This window comes from Acromyrmex echinatior, chromosome 12, assembly GCF_024713525.1.
Source record: "Acromyrmex echinatior isolate Ae372 chromosome 12, ASM2471352v2, whole genome shotgun sequence".
Lineage (NCBI taxonomy): Eukaryota > Metazoa > Arthropoda > Insecta > Hymenoptera > Formicidae > Acromyrmex > Acromyrmex echinatior.
Window position 1 is genome coordinate 252,432 of NC_141863.1, and position 21,088 is coordinate 273,519.

At 27.9% G+C, this 21,088-nt stretch overlaps 2 protein-coding genes and 1 long non-coding RNA gene across 10 annotated transcripts in view; 2 read left to right on the forward strand and 1 right to left on the reverse strand.

The window, feature by feature from the left end:
• Positions 1–117: 117 nt before the first annotated feature.
• On the reverse strand, positions 118–942 carry LOC147907695 (uncharacterized). The gene is made up of 2 exons (XR_015546902.1): positions 853–942; positions 118–764 (listed from the first exon to the last, which is right to left on the reverse strand). It is a non-coding gene; the product is annotated as an uncharacterized LOC147907695 (long non-coding RNA).
• On the forward strand, positions 888–7,974 carry LOC147907696 (4-vinylanisole receptor-like). 7 transcript variants are annotated; one of them, XM_087411836.1, is made up of 10 exons: positions 888–1,034; positions 1,279–1,398; positions 2,415–2,532; positions 4,099–4,360; positions 4,977–5,099; positions 6,218–6,308; positions 6,375–6,508; positions 6,923–7,015; positions 7,610–7,742; positions 7,846–7,934. In XM_087411836.1, the coding sequence occupies exons 1-10, from the start codon at positions 888–890 to the stop codon at positions 7,912–7,914; spliced, it is 1,290 nt and encodes a 429-aa protein (XP_087267962.1). In that variant the 3' UTR covers positions 7,915–7,934. The 7 variants fall into 7 exon arrangements, with proteins under 7 accessions (XP_087267962.1, XP_087267965.1, XP_087267963.1 ...); XM_087411839.1 differs by having other exon boundaries at positions 6,950–7,015; XM_087411837.1 differs by having other exon boundaries at positions 888–1,031.
• Positions 7,904–21,088, forward strand: part of LOC105153083 (uncharacterized) — a 19,955-nt gene continuing 6,770 nt past the window's right edge. For both annotated transcript variants that reach the window (XR_015546900.1, XM_087411851.1), the window contains exons 1-8: positions 7,904–7,988; positions 8,544–8,962; positions 9,450–9,569; positions 10,060–10,177; positions 16,839–17,100; positions 17,655–17,774; positions 20,797–20,887; positions 20,946–21,082. Coding sequence is in view for 1 of the 2 variants with exons in the window: in XM_087411851.1 (XP_087267977.1) it covers positions 8,819–8,962; positions 9,450–9,569; positions 10,060–10,177; positions 16,839–17,100; positions 17,655–17,774; positions 20,797–20,887; positions 20,946–21,082 (992 nt within the window). In the remaining variant the exon portion in view is untranslated. The remainder of the gene's footprint in view (positions 7,989–8,543; positions 8,963–9,449; positions 9,570–10,059; positions 10,178–16,838; positions 17,101–17,654; positions 17,775–20,796; positions 20,888–20,945; positions 21,083–21,088) is intronic.

Below are 21,088 nucleotides of genomic sequence, written 5' to 3' on the forward strand. Positions count from 1 at the left end.
TGAATTGATTGATAAATATTTTTTTATAATTATACTAATTCGTCTTATTCAAAAAATACAATGAAGTGTTTCATTCATGATTCTTACTACAATGGAAAATTTTCTTTGATGAGTGAATTTTATTTTTATATTTTTAGATAGATAGATTTTAAGGAAAAGATACAAGTCTCTAAAAATTTCATTTAGAAAAATAGAAAAATAGGGATTAGTTATAGTAAGGATTTCTTGTAGAATGTGTGTGTGTATATATATATATACATTTACACACAGACCACACACACACACACACACACACACACCTTTTTCTTTTTCCTTGATACCACAGAACATCTATTTTTTGCATTCTACATCTAAATTTATATCTATATTTTAAAAAGAAATACTTATCTTGTTTCTAAAGATCACTTATAGAAGAGTATCTAGTCGATAATAGTGTACTGTAAAGTTAATATGTATGAATGCCGCAAAAGTATTTTTTTACGTTAAATTTTTTTGTAATTCTCACCTCAACTTTTCCTATTATAATAAAAAAATTGAAACGATACAAATTATTTACAAACTGTAATCTACAAAATAATCGTGCGTGAAAAAAAAACCGCAGAAAAAAAATTAATGACAATTTCCATCTGGAGACCCCACCGTTGGTTCTTTCTCATACATGAATACTGAATAATTTATTATTCAATTCTTCCGACACCTTGGAACAATTTTCGCTCCCACGTTAAGTGCATGCATTTTCCTTTGATGTTATTTGCCTAATAACCCTATGTTGAAAGAAAAAAAATAAGAAATGTAAAAATCAGACGGACTTTAGAGGGAAATGACTATAATGAAGTAACACAACTGACTCACTTCTGCAGTTAGTTCTATTGAGACTTTCGAAGCAAATGGAACATCCTAAAGAGTATTACTACAAATTTAACCGATTTATTCTATCGGTTAGTGGACTATGGCCTTATCAAAGCGAGTGGAGCGCTCATTTAACGAGAGCTGTTATCACTGTTTTCATGCTGTCGTCTGCATTTGTTCAGGTAGTCGTACCTTTAAAAAATAATTTTTTTTTCAATTAAATATTAAATATATTTTCAACTAAAAGATCGGAAATAACATATAATATTAAAATAGAAATAAAATACAAACGCAGTAACTAAAGATATTACTATTTTATCGGAGCTACAACGAAGGATATTAGGAGACATTTAATCGAATTATCTGTATCCTGGATTATTTTTCAAAGTGAAATTATATTAATTATTTCACTTTTAATACTGTTTCTAGATTTCGAGCATGTTTACATCTGAAGTTACTCTGGACTTTATAGTGGATGGGATGCCATCTCTTTTACTTACACTAGGTAGCCTGAGCAACTTGTATTCACGTATAATACACATAGATAAAGTAAGTTTCTAAAAAAAATTTTTAGATCTTTATAATTTATATTAAACTCAATAGAATGCATCTTTTGTCCCCAATATGCAAGAATCTAGACTGCTATTAATTTTTAGATAAATAGAAAAAATTAATTTTGTACATACAAATTGTATTTCAATGGAACGTTATTTAGCTTAATCTTATGCTAATTTAGACGGTGGCATGTTTTTATATTCACTAATATGTATTTAATAATAAATAAATAAAAGCTACACAGGCAAAATATGCGCATAAACAATAACAATAATTATATTAAGATTCTCGAATGTTAAACAATATAAAAAGATAAATATAGTAGGCTAATGAGAGTCAGTAACGATAAACGGTGCAATTATTTAGAGAACAATCAATAATCAGATGTTAGATTGATGTCTTCTTTATTTTTTTAACGTTTCGACTCTTTTTGGAGTCTTCTTCAGCAAGAATGATACAAGTATAATTAGCTCACATGTCCATAATGTTTAAGTCACTCACAAATTGACAAAGATGCAGCGTTAATCATTATGGAACATGAAGCTGAATGATAATTGCTAACTCTGGTAAAAAAGTTGATAGAGAACGATATAAAAATTCTATTGTTTTGAATATGAAATCTAGTTCGTGAATTCATTAATTTGAATCTAATCTTATAGGAATTTTATATAAATCTTATAGAACCCGATAAAATACGATAGGATTCATATCCGATCGTGATGCTCGTGAGGTGGACGATAGAAAATAATATAAACTTATAAAAAATGATACCAGAAAGTTTGCGAGTTATTGCCTATATCGCACGTTTTCAACCATTGCTAATGTTATAGAATTATAAAAAATGATATAATTATAGAAAATGATAATTATATAAAATAAAATCTTATTGTTCTCAATCGTTCTTTATCAATTTTTTTTACCAGGAAACAATATTAATATCCGTCTCAATATCCAATGCTATTTTTATTATCAATTTTTAAAAATATATGATTCTTATCACTTTCTTTTAGTTTAGAGAATTATTCGAGCATATGTGGCAAGATTGGGCATTACAAAAGACGCATCATGAGATCAAGATTATGCATGAGCATGCTGAGATCTCAAGATTATTTACATTCTATTACATAAGTAAGAGAAACATTAATCCTCGTTTTGTTTACGGAAGAAAAGGACAAGCATTGCTGTCTATAATACCGAGACTGTATTTCTATGTATAAGATTATGATAATCATTTTTTTCATTATAAGCATCAAATATATTTATATATTATATTTATAACTTACAATTTTATATATATATATATATATATATATATATATACATACACACACACACACAATAATATATATGACTTTAAAGTAATAACATACAACATTTCTTATAGTATTCAAAATCACAATTTTACTTTTACAAAGCATTTATTATAATTGTTATCATTAAATTAAATGGATACGAAATATCCTAAGCATGATTTATTTTATTTGGAGTTAAATTATTTTATTCCTTCTTTTCCAAATCTACTTTTTTTTCAATGATATAATAATTGAACTTTTTTATATTTTTTTAAACATTAAGAAACTTCATATTAGAGTTTATATATTGAGAATTTATATACAATATTATATATTGAGAAAATATTATTAAATCGGTCTTTCAGAGTCATTATTGAACCTTGAATATAATAATAGAAATATTGTTTTTATATATAAATTAAATTTTAGAGTATTGAATATTAAATTCAAAAGTAAACAAGATTCTGTGATAATATTAAAAATTACAAATAAGGAGAAATGTAATGATAATGAGAGTCAAGCGATAATTAGAACGCAATCACATTTTATTATTGTCATACTTTAATTCAATATAATATAAACTTTTTTTTCACGTGCGCGCGTGTGATTTCATTTTGAGCCAGTGTGCCAATTTTGATTAATATATGTAACTATTTTCTCATGCTTCAATTCAGAAAGTCAAATGTATATCTCTCACGTTGGTTGCAAGATCAAGTGATTTTGATTCCTGTAACAATATTTCTCTAATTGGTATATATTTACAAAATTTTTTAAAGATTAAACTTACCAAATGGAGTTGCATGAGATTGTAATGATTAATCGAATTAATAAAAAGATAAAGATTGATATTTAAACTAATAAGATATTCTGTCGCACGGATATTGGTGATATATGCGAAGTTAACTAAACAACTACTAGAGTCTAACTGATACACAGACGTATCCTCTACAAAAATAAAAATAAAAATAAACTAAGCTATATGATCGGACAGAACCTTGTTTATAATTTGTTTAATATTGACACCTATGCGCATGTAATAATTCCGTGTCAGCTTGTAAATTAATGCTATTCTTCTACGAGGTAACTGAAAAGTAAGAATGTTTTAAATAAAAACTAAGTTACAGTAGACTTAAATATACATTAAGTTTCATGCAAATCCACATAAAATTTTATATAAAAATACTTTCATGTACATGTACACAAATATACAATTACAAATACATTAAATTTAATGTAATGTAATGTAATTAAATTTAATATAACGTTATGAAATTAAATTCAACTTGTGTAACTTAAAGGTATATTAAATTTCATGATATTTTTAACAGTGTAGTCTTTTCTTCGCGTACATTCTTGTCATTGAATTATATATTAATAAATTTATGATTATCTAATTTTTCAGTCATGATATATATAAACATTGTGGGATACAACATATGGATGTTTATACCAGAAATTCTTGATATTATATCACCTATGAATGAATCTCGCCCGCGGAGGCAACCCTTTAATGCTGAATTCTTTGTTGATGAAGAGCAGTACTTTTATTTCATTCGTTTTCACATATGTCTTGTAATTATAATCATACCTATAGTTTATGTTGCCAGTTCCACTCTATTTCTGACTCTCACGCAACACACTTGCGGAATGTGCGAGTTGCTGGGGTAAGAAATTACTCTTCGCGCAATTTACTATTTGCGAAAGAACAGATGATTCTAAGATTGCTAGAAAATGAAGTGTCCATCAGTTTTCGACTGGTTTATTAATTCTCGAATTTGTGTAATAAATACACTTTATTTATAACGGAAAAAACAGTTTGCTGAAGTATATAAAAATGTAACTAGATACAAATTTAAAAATAAATTTTGTTGGACTATAAAAATAATTATATAAGATGCTCAACCTAATTACTAAGAATATTAAAATTTTTTGTAGCATTATTGCACATCATGAATTTTCTACACAAATATTTTGATACTTCAATAAAATAATTTTTAGATCTATATCTAATTAAATTTTTAGATATTTCTGTGTAGAAAATATCTATTTTTTAAAATCATTTCTGTGTAGAAAAAATAACTTTATCTAAATACCACCATTTTCAATTAGTTTAAAAATAATTTTCTTATCGCGTTTTTAAAATTGTTTACTATTTTTCTTCTACATTTTCACGAATGATAAACAGTCGTTTCGTCTTTTCTTCAGCTCAATGCAAGAATATCGATACGAACAAAGTCAATTATACATTATACAATAATATGTTGACAATCATTTTGACAGGCACCGTGCGGAACGCTTATTTTGTGTTGTCAAAGACGAGGCAAGATACGATTTAATTCAGGTGTCAGAAATAACTTGCGGAAATATATCTGTTTTTGTACAGCAGCATTACAACATTATACAGTTTGTACTTTTATTTAATATATGCTATATCTAATTCCAGCGTAATTTCATTTTTCTTAGCAATGTAATAAAACAAAATGTTATATTTTACAAGGAAAATTGAAAAGTAACAATGGCCATTAGATAATGCCTTTTTCATGTTACTTTATATGATTTTAACTAACAAAGAATCTATTACACTGAAAAGAATTGCTATGACTCAAATAGTGATAATAAGTTGAGGAGATCGAAAAATATATAGTTTACCCACTTTACCACTAAGGGCGCACGATTTTCCATGCGAACCGACTTCCACCCCATATCCCCCTCTGCTTGGGGGCGCACGATTTTCACCCGAAGCGATTCCCATCTCACCTTCCCCCTCTCTCCTCCCACTTTTCTCCCCTGCTCGGGGACGCACGATTTCTGTGCAAAGTGACTTCGCGTCATGCATGCGCTACTATATGTAACGTTTTCAAAGAAAATTTTTTTATTTTTGACCTCTCATGACTTATTATTATATTTGAGTCATAACAAAGATTATTATCAACATAGCAGCCGAAAAATGTCGAAATTCGAAAAGGTCTTATTCTGGTATAATTTCTTGGTACAATTACCAAAAAAAATTTATGAAATTTAAATAATATTTGTTTAGACAGTGCCAATGGGACCATTTGCTTATAGAAAATAAAAACAACATTTATTTGATTTTAAAAAATGATACTTAAATTAAGTATAATTTTTTTAATTGAACAAATATTTATTTACTGTAAATAAATGATACCATTGGTATACTATTTAAACAAATATTTATTCAAATTTGGTGAATATCTTTTCAGCATTAGCATTAAATCATACAATACAAATATATACAAATAAATTTACATTTACATGAATTGATTGTAATATTGACTGTAAGATATTTCTCTTGTCGCGACTCCATTTAGATTAATTATAATCACAAAATAAATTTTATTATTTTTTTTCTATTGGTGAAAATAATATTCTAATTACGAAATTGAGTCGAATTTTCAATAGTAAATGTATGTTAATAACATACGCGTACTAATTTATTTACAAGCAAAAAAATATTCTTCACCTTATTATTTTAATATGTTTGATTTTTTTCGCGTTATAAGGTTCGTTGAGATAATCGAAACTTGTCACACAGTACCGTTTCTAATAGATCTCATAAACTTAATGATTTTGATGAGTCTTACGTTAATCCAGGTATGCTAGCAGAAATATGTTAAGCGTTTGCAAGTATTATCGAATTATTAAAACGAAGTCTTTCAGATAATAACCATTTCCGATATGGAACGAGCTATCAGATCTATTGGTGTCTTTTGTGGTATACTATATTATGTATTCATATCTTCTTACATGGGACAGAGAATCACGGATATGAGTTCGAATCTGTGTGGGAAAATGTAAATATAAGTAGATTTCTGTTTAATATATATTTAAAAGTACATCTCGCGCGATAATATCTAAAATGCTGATATTGAAAATCTATTGTTTATTCAAGACAAAAGAAGAGAAATTAAAATAAAATTATTAAAAAACAGAAAAAAAAGGTTCTTTCTGAATTTATTTATTCAGTATTTTGAATTTATTTGAAAATATATGTGAGATAATTGTATATAAACGCATTTGCTGAGATATTATATTTTTGTGTTACGCAAATTGCAAGTTTGCAATATTATAAATAAAATATAACAAGCATAATATAATTTTTTTTTAAATTATAATTTTGAAAAGGAAAAAAATATTAATATTAATAAAAATTTTTAATATAATTTGCCATAATAATAATATTTACTTATTTATTAAATTCCTTAAAGGATACTCGGGATCGTATGTCTTTTTAGGAGATCGCGCCTATTGACACTTTTAATCAGGGTACCTGAAACTATAATTTCCCAAAATATGAGAAGGTTTGACCGAGAATCAAAATCCATAAGAAACGTGTGGAATCCTTTCGGCATCACTTATCCTGAGCAAGCAAAGCGAACTAAACTGAGTCGAAAAAAAGTCCTCTATTATTTTGCGAGTTTCGCAATAGTTAACGAGATATTAATTACTAAAAATCGCTAAATATTGGTTTTCAATAATTTTTTACTCAAACACTAACAACTTTACAGAAAAATTGCAAGAGACAAAAATCATTAAATTTCATTTCATAGAATTTCAAAAATTTTTTCAGAATTTTTTATCAACTTTTTAGTACTGCATTTTCTTATTTTTACCATCATGAGAAAATACGGTAAAATACGGAAAAATTCTAAAAAAATTCTCAGAACTTTATAAGAAGAAAATAAACAATTTTTATCACTTGCTGTTTTTTTGTAAAATTGATAGTATTTAAGTAAAAAATTATTGAAAAATTATACATATTTAGCGATTTTCAGTAATTAATATCTCGTTAATTATTGCGAAAATTACAAAATGGAATACGGAACTTTTCGATTCAGTTTAGTCCGCTCTATCTGCTCAGGATAGATGATATCTAAAAAAAATTGGTTTCGCAGATTCAACTCTATGTGGTACAACGCAGTTGTTTCAGAGCAAAAGACATTGTTAATAATAATGATGCGACGCTATCAGCCACTCATCTTGACTGCCTGTAAATTTTACGTGATGTCTTTGCAGAATTTTGGAATGGTAAGAAAAGAGTACTGTATTCGGAATCATAATAACAATGAATAATAAATATATATATTTCGAAGATACTTCAAACAACGATTTCCTATTGCATGTTCATCAGACAAATTTAAAAATGTTTCTATCAAGTTATATGTCTAGAAGTAATGTAGAAAAGTTACGGGAATATTAGAGGTGTACTGATTTCTTTTACAATCATATCGAAAATTCTCCTTAAAAACAAGAAGGTGTTGATAAGATTTACAGGTGAGTAAATATGCAGAGTAAATAATATAAATAAAGTCTAGCAATTCATAGATATATGTAAATTCTTTTTAGAAGAATATCAGGATATTTGTAGAAGTATTTAAAACGTTACAATTTCTTTAATGACTCTTATTTTCGTAAGATATTCAATGATACAAATTTTTAATTTATTTTATACAGAAAAAATTCTATTTCATATATCTTATCTAAAGATAAATATCTATATAATATTATTAATAATAGTAAATATCTATCTATTTCTGTATATCTACCTATAACATTGCCCAAATAATAATTCTTCTTACGAAATACTTGTAAATAAAGTATTTTCAAGAAAGTCTTCGGTGAAAAATTGTTTCCGATATAATACTGATGGTTTGATCGTCTTTCGTTATATACTGTACGATTCAAATGTAGTGTTTTACCTCGGGCTTTTTTCACTCATCTTTTACTTCCTTTCCTTGTAAATAATCAAAAAACAATTGCGATATCGCTGCAGCAAAATAATCGCACGTGTTAGAGAAACTAATACGGCAGATGTAAAATTGCCTAAAGACAATGTTTGTTCACAGATCACCAGTCATTTCCCACGTTATTATCCGAACATTATACTCGCGCTGTCGATCGATTCCCTCGACGCTTCTGAAAAATTCGTGTTTTCGCGCTAAACGCGTATTTTTCTTTGATGTAATTCACCAATAATAAAATTAAAAAATTAGAGATGCAGAATTGAATAGATCTTTAAAAAAAGTTAAGATGATTATAGCAATAAAATAATAATCGACGAACTCTTGCTTCTACGGTCAGTTTGTTTAAAACTTTCGAAGCAAATGGAACATCCTGAAGAGCGTTATTACAAACTAAATCGATTTGTACTGTTGCTTACTGGGTTATGGCCATATCAAAGCAAATGGAGCACTTGTTTAGTAAGAGCTGTTATCACTACTATATTACTGTCATCTGTAATTTTTCAGGTATAACCGTAGCATAGAAAATAATTTTCTTTTCAATTAAATAATTTAAAATATTTATTAAAATCTGATTGAAGAAATATATCATAATTTATTGAATATATACATATATTAGTACGTATATATATATATATATATATATATATATATATGTATATATATATATGTATATATATATATATAAACTTTATTACAGTAACTGTATACAACCAAAGTTATTTATTCAAAAGCTATTCTATAAAAAAGCTATTCTATAAAAAAGTTATTCTATAAATAAGCTATTTTAAATACATTTTGAAATTTTGTTTCTCAAAGTTGTTATGCATATTTTTTTATATGTATCTTTCTATATAAAAACTTTCTATATACAATTGAAATTTTAAAACCTCTCTTGTATAATTCATACTTCAACTTTAAGATGTCAATTAAAGATGTAATTTTTTCTGTGAATTATCTTTTGTTTTTATTAAGGATTAATAACATGTTTCAGCTAATGAGTTTATTTAAGTCTAACATCACCGCGAACTTCGTAATCGATATGATACCAGCATTTATGCCTGTAATGGGTAGTCTGAGTCAAATGTATGCACGTGTTGGATATGTAGACAAAGTAAGCTTAATTGGTCGTTACTTATAAGCCTAATAAATTTTGTGCAAATTTGGACAGAATGTGTTAAATGTTTATTATAAAAATTTAATTTATAAAAAATTTACATAAAAAGTCGCTTTTACAAATTTTTCGTATGTGTGTTCTATATATAGAATGTCAGAATTGCAGTTAGCCTAATTCTAATTAATGTCATTATTTTTATCATAGCTATAAATAGTTATATAATAAACATTTTATGTACATAACAAAATATTTGTGATAAAATGAAAATTATATATTATTTATAATTTCTTTTAAGTCTGATTATTACATAAACATACTGATTAATAATTTCTTTTATTTTCATTATTTAAACCATATTATAATTTGTTTAATGGTTAATAAATATAATTGTTTTTAATCATTATCTTTTCAAATGTCTTGCTATTATTATTTTACAAGTCATAATTTATTTTAACTATTTATAGGCTATTATTTAATTTATTTTTAGCTTAGGGATTTATTTGAGCATATGTGGAACGATTGGAGATTACAAAAGACAAATTATGAGACCAAGATCATGCAGAAGCATGCCGAGACATCAAAATTATTGACGCTTTATTATTTGCGTAAGAAAAATATTAAACTTCGCTTTATCCAAAGAAAAAGACGTGCCTTTCTATCTGTAAGATCCATAAGATCGACACTATATTTCTATGTTTAAAATCAATCCCTTTTCATTGTCAACATTGGATGTATTATTCATCGCGTATGCACTTTCGATGAATAATACGTCATTTCTTGTATTGCGTGACATTTCTCTTTTAATTATGCATATATAACATAATTTTATTTTTAAAATGCATTTGTTATAATCGCTGTCATCAAATTAAATAGATGTGAAATTTTTTAAGAATGATTGAATCTCTCATTGCTCACATTTCCTTTTATCCTAAACTACTCCTTTGCTTTTTCCTTATATTACATAATATAATATTGGATAAAATTTTACTTTTACACAACACGCCACAAATGACTTTCGACCTCGATATTGATCTTGACCTTCAAACAGATTAAAATCATTGATCTTTTGCTGCGCTCATTGTTTATTAAAAAAGTTATTAACAAAACAATTTTTATAAATTGTTCGCAATTTTTTAATACAAAGTGCATATACTATTTTTTTTTAACCATTTATTTCCAGTATAGCTTTTCAAATCTTCCGACATTACAAATATACAGGGTATTTCTGAAATAACGCCCACTAATCATATAATATTATTTCTAATAAAAAATTAAATCGAAAAGTTTTGTATCATTTTGCAATTTTTGCAATAGTTAATGAGATATTAATTTCTTAAGGTTGCCGAATAAACGGATAAAATGCGCATGCGATGTATAAGACAATTTTAAGATATTTTTCAGTGTTCTTTGTGAATATTTTGAAGATATTTCTTAAAGAACTCTTACAGATATCTTAAAAAAAATATTACAAAAATTGCAAAATAGTAGGACTTTTCGATTCAGTTTTTTTATTAGAAATAGCACTATATGATTAGTGAACGTTACTTCAGAAACACCCTGTATATCCTTAATAGCACAAAGATGTCCTGTGGACGTCCTGCCAGCTAAATGGGACGTTCATAAAACATCCTGTTGTAATCCAAATACATCCTGAGAATGTCCTGTGGAGTATGAAATGAACGCCTTATTATGTACTACATACATCCATAGGACATCCTAATCCGAAGTCTTAAAGAAGTCTATCCGTAATCCTTGGCACAATTCTATTATATTTCGCATACAGCACAAGTTTCTAAGAAATGTTCCAAAGACATCTTTCTAAGGATAATCACAGGATCTCTCGGATAAAGTATACTAAATTTGCAAGAATGAAATATTTTACAAAATATTATTATATTCATTAATTTGAAAAAAAAAACAAAAAGATACAATCTTGCACTAAGCACATACGAAAATTTAATACGAATAATTATGATATGTCTAAGCTTAGATATATTACACTATAGAGATCGTGACTAAATTTTAAATGCGAGAAGCGCATTATCTAGCGACAGATCTAGAATATTAGAAAAATTCGAAAGTAGATTCCATGGATTACAGATGAACATTTTTAGGACTTCTTATTTTTATGTCCTGCTGTATGTAGAACATAATGAGGCGCTCATTTGATAGTCCACAAGACATCCTCAGGAAGTGTTTAAGACATATTATAAAGATGTTTAGGACATTTTTGAACGCTTATTTATTAGGGCTAAGGATATTCTAAAATTTTCATCTTAATATAATGTTCTAAACATATCTTATACGAGGGCAAGTCAATAAGTCTTAGAAAATCTGTCAGAAGGCACCCGCAGTGTCATGTCACATTACTTTTTGATAAGTAGCATCTTTTAGCTGATTACTGTCAAATTTTGAGCGGAATTCATCGCGTTGTTTTATTTCTGTAGACGATTAAAGCGAACAACCTTATTTTTTGCAAAATGGAAAAAATGCGAGTTTCGTGCAGTGATCAAACATCTAAATATGAAAGATTTAACGCCGAAATCAAAGCCAAGTTGGATAATGTTCATAACATATTTGCACCAGCGTTTGCGACTGTATACAATTGGGTGAATGAATTTAAACGTGGTTCATACATTCACATATGATGCATCTCGTTCGGGACGTCCAATTGAGGCTGCTATGCCAGAAATCATCGATAAAGTTCACGATATTGTTTTGACTGATCGACGAATGAAAGTGCGCGAACTTGTTGAGGCCACAGGCATATCACATGGCAGTGATTTCAATTTTGCACAAACAATTGGATATGAAAAAGCTATTGGCAAAATGGGTTGCTCACTGTAAACCATAAGCGCGACCGTGTGACGATTTCAAAACAATGTTTGGAGATGTTTCAACGTAATTTAGATGAATTTCTGCGTCAGTTCATTACTGTGGACGAAATATGGATCCATTATTTCACACTCGAGACGAAGGAATAGTCAAAACAATGGACTTCACCGAGTGAACCAGCTTCGAAGAAGGCGAAAACCGTGAAGTCGGTCAGGAAGGTGATGGTCATAGTTTTTTGAGATGCACGCGGTATAATTCATATCGATTACCTTCCGTCGAAGCAAGCGATCAATGGCGATTACTACATAGCCTTATTGGACCGTTTCAACAACATTATAAAGAAAAAACGTTCCCATTTGGCGAAGAAGAAACGTCCCCATTTTGTTCTTTCATTAAGACAATGTCATGCACGAGTTCATGTGCCTGGCACCGATGGCCAAATTCAACGAATTCCGCTACGAATTGTTTTCCCATCCAGCATATTCACCAGATTTAACTCCCTGCGACTATTTCCTGTTTCCAAACCTGAAGAAATGGTTCAGAGGAAAGAGATTCACCATCAGAGAGCAGCTTATAGCCAAACCAGGGGCTTATTTTGAAGAGTTGGACAAATCATATTATTCGGATTTGAAAAAGTTGGAGAATCGTTGGATCAAGTATATCGAGCTGAAAGGAGACTATGAGAAATAAAAATGAATCGATTAAAAAAAAATATGTTTTACTATGTTTTTCTAAAAACTTATTGATTTGCCCTCGTATATGTCCTAAGATATTCAGGATTATCCTGAGGACATTTTTGTGTTATTAGGGATTGTATACGGTTCTTAAAAAGGCCGATTTAGTCTTAAAATAAGACTAGTATAGTACATACGTATGTATTTTATGTATTAAATTTTCGCTTAAAAACTCAAACTCTGCTTTAAAAATATTAATTCTCTACTTTAAAATACAAATTCTGTTTTAAAACACAAATACTCTGCTATAAATTCTGTACTTTAAAAACACAAATTGTTTGTTTTAAAAACATAAAAATTATATAACAAAACAATTTGTGTTTTTAAAGCAGAGAATGTGTGTTTTAAAATAGAAATTTGTATTTTTAAAGCAGAGAATTTGTGTTTTTAAGCGAAGATTTAGAATACATATATCACATACGCGTGTATAACATATTAATTATATTTAGACTAAAATCGGCCTTTTTAAGGGCTATATAGAGAAAATTCGCCAATACTGACATAGATCTGTTAAAGTGACATCCCCTTATTTCTCATAAACTAATTATTGCACTTTAATAATCTTAATAAAATCATAATCTATTTAGCTAATTAAAGAAGTACAAATTCATAATTAGGGATGCACAGGATATCCGGAAAATATCTGATATTATCCGGCATTTTTTACTATCCGACCGAATATCATTAGTATCCGACTATGTATCCGACTATGTATCCGACTATGTATGATTGAAATTTGATGTCATTAAATTGTTGATTTTTTCTTATACAAATGTTCTAGAAACAAGTGTGCATATTCATGATGCTATGTCTTATACATTGTTGCAAAATACAATCTTTTTCTAGGCTTTTTTTTTTTAGAAAACACTTTCTCGGAATCTGGTCGGATATCCAACTCAAAGAAATTGCTTTCTCTGATATCCAATCGGATACCGGATATCCGATATTCGGTAATTTTACGGTATATCCCTTTTCATAATTCGTATATTTGTGGTTTGCTTCTATACTAGCTAAAAACGATTTTTACGAATGCGAAAATAAAATTCTTACGATTTTCTTTTGCAAATTGCGTAGTTTAAATAATAGTGACTATATTATTGATAATATTATGTTGATTTAAATACAGTTTCCTAAATCAGTTTTATTTATATTATTTTTTTCTCATAGTTTTTTCATAATACAATTTTAAATTAAAAATTGGGATGCAGCGTAAACCATCACACCTGTCTGTAAAACAGACCATAAGCTAACTAACTTTATAACGTTGCTTTATAGTGTCAAATAGCTCTTGGCATTTTGCAGAACAGCATAAAGTAAATATGCATATAATTCTAATGCAATAAAAATGTTTTATAATGAAAGATTCTGGAAAATCTTATATACATTCACTTGTACTTACTTTATACAGATAATTCCTGTAAAAGGAAAAAAAAACAGAAATACGTAGCATTATTGCCAACTATATCAGTTTTGGAGCCCATTTTGTCAAACGCTCATTTTTGCTTATCTTAAAAAAAATTAATTATTGCAAAATTGCAAACAGTATTATAAAAACAGTTTATACTATCTGATAGAAGACACTCTTTAATTTGTATTTATGTTTTTAAAGTTTTATTTTTATTTTTTGTTTAAGAAATATTATCTAAAAACAAAGTGATATATCAGTATTGGTGACTTTCCCTTATATACATTTGTAATGTCGGAAGATCTGAAAAGCTATACTGGCAATAAATTATTAAAAAAATATACTGAAATATATACACTTTGTATTCAAAAATTGTGTACAATTCATAAATACAATATATACATAAAAACTGTTTTGTTAATAATTTCTTAATGAACAATGAGCGTCGTAAAAGATCAATAACTTTGATCTCTTTGAAGATCAAGCTCAACTAGAAATGTAAAAAAAAAACGGTATTTATGACTTCGGAGAAAAGTATCAAGTAAAAAAATTAGTTTTTTTAAAAACGGTATTTTTGACCAAATCACATAAAATTTATAAAAAATAGAATTCATGTTAAATATGTAAAAGAAGAAATAGAATTCATTTTTCTTGTTATTTCGATACTTTTTAATACTTTTGTCTTTATAATTTTATATTGAAGCAGAAATATGTATTACTGGTTATTGCAATTCTTGATGAGTTGATAATAAGTTAATAGGTTTGTTTACGTTGCTTGCATTCTTTGCATTCAGCATCTGTGCTTTCTTTTTTCAACGCCCGAATCTATTTTTCTAATCATATCACTTTAATGCAAAAATTTTGGGGGATTTCAAGCAATGTGACAGATCTAAATGACCCAAAAAATATCCGAGTAAAAAACTGTCAAAGCCGAAGAAAAAAAAACCATTAATTTTCGAGTTTTTCACTTTAATATTCTGTTATTTTTCCGTCGTTTACATCTTTAAGCGCAACATCAAGATTGGTCAGAAGTCATTGGGGTGGGTTGTGTAAAGGTATAAACATTCGTAGATTGTTATTAAAGAATATAAAGAATTTTTTGAAAGCTTGTAACAGAATTAAATAATAGAAATAATACTTAAAAGTACAGAATTTTGTTTTAGACATTGAATAAGTTGTTGCCTTGAAGATATAATTTCAGAGAAGATATATAATATAATTTTAGAGAAGCGTAAGATTATAATGAACTTGCTACTATATTCAGAATTTATAAGTTTTTAAATATAGATTATTATTATTAATAAAGACTATATTGAAAGAAATTTAATAATAAATAAAATATATCGCTCGACAGTTTGCACAGCAAAACAATATATGTATAATAAATCAGTAACGAGCATATTCAAATTTTAGATTAAAATATATTTAAAATAAGGACTGTATAATAAAAACGTTTCGACTCTACAGAGCTTTTATCAATTTATAATGCAATTTACGTCTTACATACTAACATATACTCTAACCATTCCATATCATCCTCCAGATAGCAGTCTATAACTATTGACTTAGATTTAAATTTCCATCATTGCACCATGTTTTTTAATGAAATATAATCAGATGTATAAAATGTTTTTCAAAAAAATTTTCGTTTGTCAGCGAAAATTGTTGTTTTTGTCCAAATTGATGATAATAGTCAAATATATAATGAATAAGATATATATATATATATAGTCATGATGAAAAATAATTAACTTCAGAAATTAAAATTAAAGATATCTGGAGATGGCATTGGAGCTGACATTCTCAATCATCCTTGGGACATAATAATAGATAAAATATAAAATGCTATCTCCAGATATCTTCAATTTTAATTTCCGAAATTAATTATTTTTCATTATGACTACTTTTTATATAATATATATGACTATTACCATCAATTTGGACAAAAACTCGATGTTCGCTGACAAACGAGGATTTGTTTTAAAGGAAAAAAATTTTATACATCTAACTACATTTCACTAAACATGGTGCGATAATGGAAATCTCAATCTAAATCAATGGTTATAGATTACTATCTGGAGGATGATATGGAATGGCTAGAGTATGCGTTTAGTATGTAAGATGTAAATTGCGTTATAAACTGATGAAAGTTTTGTAGAGTCGAAACGTTTTTATATATTATATAGTCCTTATTATATAATCCTTATTTTAAATATATTTTAATCTAAGATCTGCTCGTTACTGATCGTTTATTATATATTAAAAGAAATATATTATTATCGAATTTTTCAGTTATGCAGTACGTAGCCGTAATAGGATACAACGCATGGCTATTTCTACCGGATATCCTCGATATTATATCACCTATAAATGAATCCCGTCCACGAATACTACCTTTTAAAGCTGAATTCTTTATCGATCAAGAACAATACTTTAACCTTATTCGGTCCCATACATGCATCGTGCTTATTGTATTATCACTAATTTTTCTTGCCGTTTCCACTTTGTATGTAGCTCTTACGCAACATGCTTGCGGAATGTGCGAGTTGTTGGGGTAAGAAATTGCTCCACATTATTTGCGAAAAAATAAACTCATTGCTAGAAAAAAAACACGCAGTCCATCCATTAACTTTTAAATCTGGATAATTTGCAGATTTGCACATGATGAAAGAAATATTTGTTGAATTTTATTAAAAATATTTGTTTAAATATAATAGTACTAACTATTATATTTAATATTTAAAATATAATAGTTACTATTAGTTAATAGTTAGTAGAAATATTTACAGTAAATGAACATTCATTTAAAATAAAAAAATTATACTTAAATTAAATATATATTAACAGATATATTGTTAGTACTATTCAAACTGATATTTAACAAAATTCAATAAATTTTTTAAAATGTAGATGTAACTTTTTTTTTCATTAATGAAGATATTAAAAATAAAAATATTTACTTCTCACGCTTCTAGAAATTTTTATCATTATATTATTTTCTCTGTTTTTTAATAATCGATTATTTCTTTTCTTCCGCTTATTACAAAATGAATATTATTCAAAGTCAAATGTATGATAAAAATAATATTAGTGATATAATTTCGGCAGGTATCGCGCGGAACGCTTATTTTACGTTGTTGAAGATGCAGTGGAATACGATTCAATACGGTCAAAAATAAATTACAGAAATATGGTCGTTTTTGTACGGCTGCATTGCAACATTATACAGTTTGTACTTTTATAAAAGGCATGCAATCTATAAATCTATAAATGCATCTATTAATCTATATGTTAAATCAGTTCATTTAGTCCAATTTATCGAATATTTTATGCGGAAAAAAAAATGGGACGATTACGATAATTTTAGCCCCTTAAAATGAAAATGATTTTCGACATTTTTAGTGAGGAATACGGCGAGAAAAGTAGTAAAAAAATACTCCAACCATCAGATATTAAAATAACTAACAATTACAAACAGAAAAAAAGGAAAAAAGAGATTCATAAACAAGTTCATAAACAAAAAACAAAGCGAAGTCCATTCCACTCCTCCCCCCCCCCCTGTTTAAAAGAGTTCAACTTTCCATGCAAAACAAAGGTCTATCTTACCTCTTCTCCCATATGGCTGCGTTCAGAAACGTCGCTCGGGTGCCTCCGATGCCTCGGATTCATCATCTATCTTTGTTTAATATTTAATGATAAACGAGGCATCGGAAGCATCCGAGCGAAGTTTCCGAAGGCAATCTATGGACGTACAACTTTCCACATAAAGTGAGGTCCACTTCATCCCTCCCCCCAATCCTTGCACTACTTTCTACGCGAAGCGAGGACCCCATACCAAAATGGTTTGGGTTAGATTATTCTTTTTAGTGATGAAGCTCATCCTTCCCCTAAAGAGGGGAAGCAGAACATACTTCCTCCACGTATAAGATAAAAACTGCCTCTATTAGTATGCCTTTAAGCCAATATGCTTATTACTGAATTAATTATTAAAGATTATAACTTTAATTTTATCTGCTGGAAATATTGGTTTTTTCAATATTGGTTTTTCAATTATGTATTTCCTTTTCTTGTGATTTTAAAATCCTTTTCTTTAATTTAAAAAATGTTAATACTTTATAATGTTTTCAATATAAATAAAAAACATGTTTTTTAAAAAACATGTTTTTGTCCCTATTAGTGAATCTTCCAAGCGCCGATGGCCCTATTAAGGTGCTTTCCAATTTGTGTGCCTATTCGCATTTAATTCATTTTAATACAATATATTTTACTAAAACCGATAATAAATGTAAGCTACTTGTTTAAGTTAATATTATGTAAATCATTACTTCAATTATATTTATTTCATTTACACTCATAACACAATGTTCTTAGCAATGTTCAATACAGATCACTAATAGGAACGAATTAAAAATCTTGCGGTAAGTATTACTAGAATCACACAACAAATCTTCATATCTTTCAAAAAATATTTAAAATATTTTAAGTTGAAAAACTAAAGTATTATCTTTGGTATTATATATATTATTAATTTTAATTTAATAAAAAAATACTTTTTCTTATTTATTTGTGCTAGTTTTGTTATGGCTTATTTAAATACAAAAACACACTAAAAAGACAGATATAGTAATAAAAACTCTACTATACAACGCGAAGCGAAAATCACTCCATGTCCTCTTGCCTTAGAGGGTCCCACTTTCCATCCGAAACGAGAGCTACCAATTTTTTCTATTTCGTTATAATTAATTACCTTAGTATTTATTGGAGAATTTTTTTACTCGTGTTCCTTGCTAAAAATGCTTTCGACAATCACATTCATTTAGGGCCAAAATTACCATAATTGTGTCAAAAAAGTTATGGCTAGAATGTAAAATCGAAAATTAATAATAAGCAATTAAAAACACTGTTTCCACTTGGTCTTGTGATTTTAGTGCTTATGATTTTAATAAATAAAGAATTTATTATCAATTCTAAATTAAATAATATATACCCAGCAAACGCTAAATATTCTTGAAATATTCATAAAATGTTCATAAAATAAAAAAAAATATTTCAAAAATACTCCAAAATATTCTGAATATTTATGGTATGTAAAAGAAACATTCAAATATTGGTTAAAAATTTCATTTGTATGTCGTGACATATTTCGAGAATGTTCCATATATTCCACAAAATTTTAATTTTTCCAAAAATTCAAAAATTCAGATCAAGTCGTCCATGAATTAGTTTTTAAAATTTGACTTTGGAAAACACATTTAATGTGTTTCCACTTTGGAGCCCAATTTTGGAACTTCACAGAATTTTTTTTTAAATGGATCTAATGGAACAAGAAATTGCAGAACCTGGGTATTTATCTTCAACTTGCATAACATATGAATTGAGATTTTTTTTATAAACAGGAATAATATGATATTGGATCAAAAATTTAGGATCTAGAGTGGAACAACCATAGGAGAAAAAAACCTTTTTGACAGATTATGACATCCACATCTAACAGATTTTTGCGGCAAGTAGCGACATGAGAATAACGAAGCAAACGCTGAAACACACCAATGTTTTAATCGGAACGGACAATACGCTCCCTAAAATATATGGAGTAATTATACCTATGAAACAAGCGCGGAAAAAACCACGTATGTATATGCGAGAGGCGGGCGGAATCGAATCCTGCGAATCCGCAGATTCCTCGTGTAATCCACGAGCACGGAGCCTCCATTTATCACAGACGAAGTGCTGCACTTCTTATATTCTCTCTCAGGTGATTCTTGTTTAAGAGTAAATGCTCTTCGCCTTTTGTCGGCGATGTGTACTACTTGCTCGCTTGCGATTTTCATGAAGTATACAAGTATATTCACACAATATTCTGAACATTTCATCAACATTTGTGATTCTTTTACTGTTCCGGAACATTCAATACATTGGTAATACGAATTGAACTTTCTGTGAATATTTAGCGTTAGCTGGGATCCTAATAGATATTTTTAATAATTATTCCTATCAATATTTTTGAACTTAACTATTATCAAAATACAATGATTTTCTGTATAAAAAATCAAGTGTAGGCGAATAAATTATGAAAATTACAAATTATACGTAAAAAAATGTATGTTAATGACAGATAAATGTATTTTTATATGTAAGAAAAATTTCTTTCATCTCATAGTTTTCATTAACATATATATATATACATATATATATATATATATATATATATATATATATATATATATAATACCTTCTTTTATATTACAAGATTCGTTGGTATGATCGAATTTTATCACACAATACCATTTTTAATGGATATCATAGGATTAGTGCTTGCAATGAGTCTTGCATTAACGCAGGTATGTCAATAGCAGAAACACATTGGACATATCAAAACATAAAAACGAGATTTTTTAGATGCTTACCACTACTAACAATATGGAGCGAATCATCAGATCTATTAGTGTCACTATTCTATCACTGATACATCTATTCGTATCTAATTACATGGGACAAAGAGTTACGGATGCGAGCTCGAATGCATGTGAGAAGGTGTGAGT

What these genes read in the sequence shown, in the direction of transcription:
- LOC147907696 (XM_087411836.1), top strand. Translation starts at nt 888, where the DNA reads ATGGAACATCCTAAAGAGTATTACTACAAATTTAACCGATTTATTCTA. An exon ending in CAGCATTACAACATTATACA is followed by an intron (nt 5,100 to 6,217) that starts GTTTGTACTTTT and finishes TCGCGTTATAAG; the next exon opens with GTTCGTTGAGATAATCGAAA. An exon ending in TGAGTCTTACGTTAATCCAG is followed by an intron (nt 6,309 to 6,374) that starts GTATGCTAGCAG and finishes GAAGTCTTTCAG; the next exon opens with ATAATAACCATTTCCGATAT.